This window comes from Bombina bombina, chromosome 6, assembly GCF_027579735.1.
Source record: "Bombina bombina isolate aBomBom1 chromosome 6, aBomBom1.pri, whole genome shotgun sequence".
Lineage (NCBI taxonomy): Eukaryota > Metazoa > Chordata > Amphibia > Anura > Bombinatoridae > Bombina > Bombina bombina.
This window is the reverse complement of record NC_069504.1, coordinates 407,950,767-407,954,476: the sequence shown is the minus strand read 5'-3', so window position 1 is coordinate 407,954,476 and position 3,710 is coordinate 407,950,767. Positions and strand designations below refer to the sequence as shown.

The following is a 3,710-nucleotide window of genomic DNA, read 5'->3' as shown; positions in this document are numbered from 1 at the left end:
AAATGAGGGAACTCTGTCTTATGGTCTTTTTACACTAGAGACATAGGGGATGATTTATCATCGGTCTTTCTGACATGATCCGCTCAGCGGATCATGTCCGACAGACATCGATGAATATCATTGCACAAGCAGTCCTTTTGAACTGCTTGTGCAATGCCACCCCCTGCAGATTCGTGGCCAATTGGCCATTAGCAGGGAGTGTCAATCAGCCCGATCGTATAGGATCGGCGGATTGAAGACTGCAGCCTCAGAGGCAGCGGATCAGTTATGGAGCAGCGGTCTTTAAACCGCTGCTTCTTAACTGCTGTTTCCATTCGGAGCTTGATAATTTGGCCCCACCGCATGGTGAGATCATGGTGCAGGGAAGAAATAATTTTTGCATTTTTACTATAAAAACTTTGAAAAAAAACATGCGAAGACACCATGATTAAATAATAATCTATCATCTATCTATCATCTATCTATCTATCTATCTATCTATCTAATATATCTATCATCTATCTATCTATCTATCTATCTATCTATCTATCTATCATCTATCTATCTATCTATCTATCTATCTATCTAATATATCTATCATCTATCTATCATCTATCTATCTATATATCTAATATATCTATCATCTATCTATCTATCTATCATCTATCTAATATATCTATCATCTATCTATTTATCTATCTTTCTATCTATCTGTCTGTCTATAATCTATCTATTTTGTTTCCATATAGTAACTTTTAAAATCTATTGTAGATTGTATGAAAAATATTTTAATGCCTGTAATGAGCATGTTTCATATTTTTTCAGCACGTTTGACAGAAAATATTTATTTCATGAACTGTATAAGTGGAAAATATTTTTTACAGTTGCTCATATATGATGTGTATCTAAATAAACTACAGATGGTAAATACAGACTAGGATAGTGGGTAGACAGTTTAGCTGGGAAATCGGAGAATCATTAAGCAAATGGTTACCAAGGTGCGCATGGCAACATTCAGCCAAAATACTTATGCAAAAAATATTCTCACTCACTGTTCATTGTAATGTTCATGCATTTGCAAATAGAGCATTAAGACCTGAGTGCTGAAAAAAAACATTTGTTGTCACGTCATTTTAATGATGATAAAAGCTACTTTATAGCACTTAAGAATTTTCCTTTGAATGAAAAATGGGGACTTTAGAATAGTGTAGGATGGAACAGAATGATAAAATGAAACCTTTCTTTAGAGATCTAATAATCATATTTTTTTTTGTCAACAGCCTGGTGACATCGTCATTGTGACAACTGACTAGCAGAAAACAGCTGAAACAATGGAATTAAGAAATATTTTGTGCTCAGTTCAGGATACAACAATATATTAGACACTGTGTGAACTGTTTAAATATCCATTCTAAAATAACACAAATCAACAAAGTGAATTCCAGGAGCCTACTAGGAGTACAGAGGGACATGGACGCTCATATTTTGTGTTCTGTGTGTTTACACTAGAACCCTGGAGAATGTTAGGGCCATAGTTTACATGCTTTGTTGTCATTGTTTGGACTTAGTGGCAACTAGAAAATATTGACTTGCTTCATGGCTTAAAAATAATCATGATCAAAAGATCACAAAGCGAAAACTGGCTTTTGTGAATCCTCTGGAGAATACAGCTTCCTAGCTGAAACAGAAAAGTAAAGCATTACCATCAAGTATCTAAATGTCAATCTGTTGTCATTAGAGAGATCTGAAATGCACATCCAAGCAAATCATGTGCAGTAATAATGACATGAAATACCTCTTTGTAGCAATATGACATTAAATATCAGCAGTATGGATGGAGAATTGCTGCTAACAGAAAGAGATTCATCTTTTCGGGTTCTTACAGGATGCTTTCTTTCTGTATTGATACTTTCAACTCTACTAGGTAACACTTTGGTTTGTGCTGCTGTTGTTAGGTTTCGTCACCTAAGGTCAAAAGTCACTAATTTCTTTGTGATTTCTTTGGCTGTGTCTGACCTGTTGGTAGCAGTTTTGGTTATGCCCTGGAAAGCTGTTGCTGAAATTGCAGGGTTTTGGCCATTTGGAACATTCTGCAACATATGGGTTGCTTTTGATATAATGTGTTCAACAGCTTCAATCTTGAACCTTTGTGTCATTAGTGTTGACAGATATTGGGCTATCTCCAGTCCATTTAGATATGAAAGAAAAATGACACCCAAGGTAGCGTTTATAATGATTAGCGTTGCTTGGACCTTGTCAGTTCTGATATCTTTTATTCCAGTGCAACTGAACTGGCATAAAGCAAAAACTACCAGCTTTTTTGATTTAAACATTACATTAACGGGTAGTGCCATGGACAACTGTGATTCCAGCCTAAATAGGACATATGCAATTTCTTCATCACTGATCAGCTTCTATATTCCAGTGGCCATAATGATTGTAACATATACAAGGATATACCGAATAGCAGCCAAACAAATAAGACGCATCTCAGCTCTGGAAAGGGCAGCCGTGCACGCTAAGAACTGCCAATCCAGCACCGGCAATGGCAGCAACATTGATTGCCAACAACCTGAAAGCTCATTGAAGACTTCTTTTAAAAGAGAAACAAAAGTTTTAAAGACTTTATCTGTAATTATGGGAGTTTTTGTATGCTGTTGGTTGCCATTTTTCATTCTGAATTGCATGGTGCCATTTTGTGATCCCAGTGTAACTGCCAGTGAAGCTGAACCCTTCTGCATAAGTTCTACAACTTTTGATGTTTTTGTGTGGTTTGGGTGGGCAAATTCTTCATTGAATCCAATCATATATGCCTTCAATGCAGATTTCCGCAAGGCATTCTCAACCCTACTAGGATGCTACAGAATCTGTCCTTCAGCTAATAATGCTATAGAAACTGTCAGCATTAACAATAATGGCGCAGTACTATACTCGTGCCAACAAGAGCCCAAAGGTTCAATTCCAAAAGAGTGTAACTTAGTTTACCTTATCCCACATGCTATTATTTGCCCTGAGGAGGAAGTTTTGAAAAAAGAAGAGGAAAGTAATGTATCAAAAAGCCTAGAAAAACTGTCTCCAGCATTTTCTGGAATTTTAGATTATGATACAGAGGTTTCATTGGAAAAGATAAACCCTATTACCCAAAATGGGCAGACAAAAACCTAAACATTGGTACCCATCCAGGATTATGTGAGTGTCATGCTTGGCACTCTGAATTGTACTTGAACACATATTCAGATTTCTTGGTAGTTTAGATGTCTGACTTTAAATAGATTTCTAAGATGCATTCCAATGTATTTTGTATATGTGCTTATTTTTGTGATGTCAATGGGAAGACAAAAAGAATAAAATATAGGCCATTAATTAAGATTCCATATATTTTGTTGTCATATTGCTAATAATTTGTAGAAAACTCAATATACAATTGTAAACATTAAAAATACCAAAACAAAATCCTTAATATAATAGACACTAAGGCTATTAATGATTAACAAACTATTTAAGTAAAATGTGATGAATTGTGTACATTACATATGTAAATGCCTTTACAATTTCCTTTTTTGAAAAGCAACTAGGCCTTATAGTAAGAGTGGGTATTTTTTTTAAAGATTATGGAAAGATTATTGTTAGAAAACAATATATGTTTATTTATTCTGTTAAATTGATATTTTTAAGAGATCTATATAAACTAAAACTCTACAAAGATTAAATTTGTTAATTTTATTTACATA

At 34.7% G+C, this 3,710-nt stretch overlaps 1 protein-coding gene across 1 annotated transcript; it reads left to right on the top strand.

The window, feature by feature from the left end:
- Window positions 1–1,788: 1,788 nt before the first annotated feature.
- Window positions 1,789–3,157, top strand: DRD1 (dopamine receptor D1). Its single transcript, XM_053719843.1, has one exon. It carries the CDS (start codon window positions 1,789–1,791, stop codon window positions 3,142–3,144), a length of 1,356 nt encoding a protein of 451 aa, XP_053575818.1. The 3' UTR covers window positions 3,145–3,157.
- The last annotated feature ends 553 nt before the right edge of the window (window positions 3,158–3,710 follow it).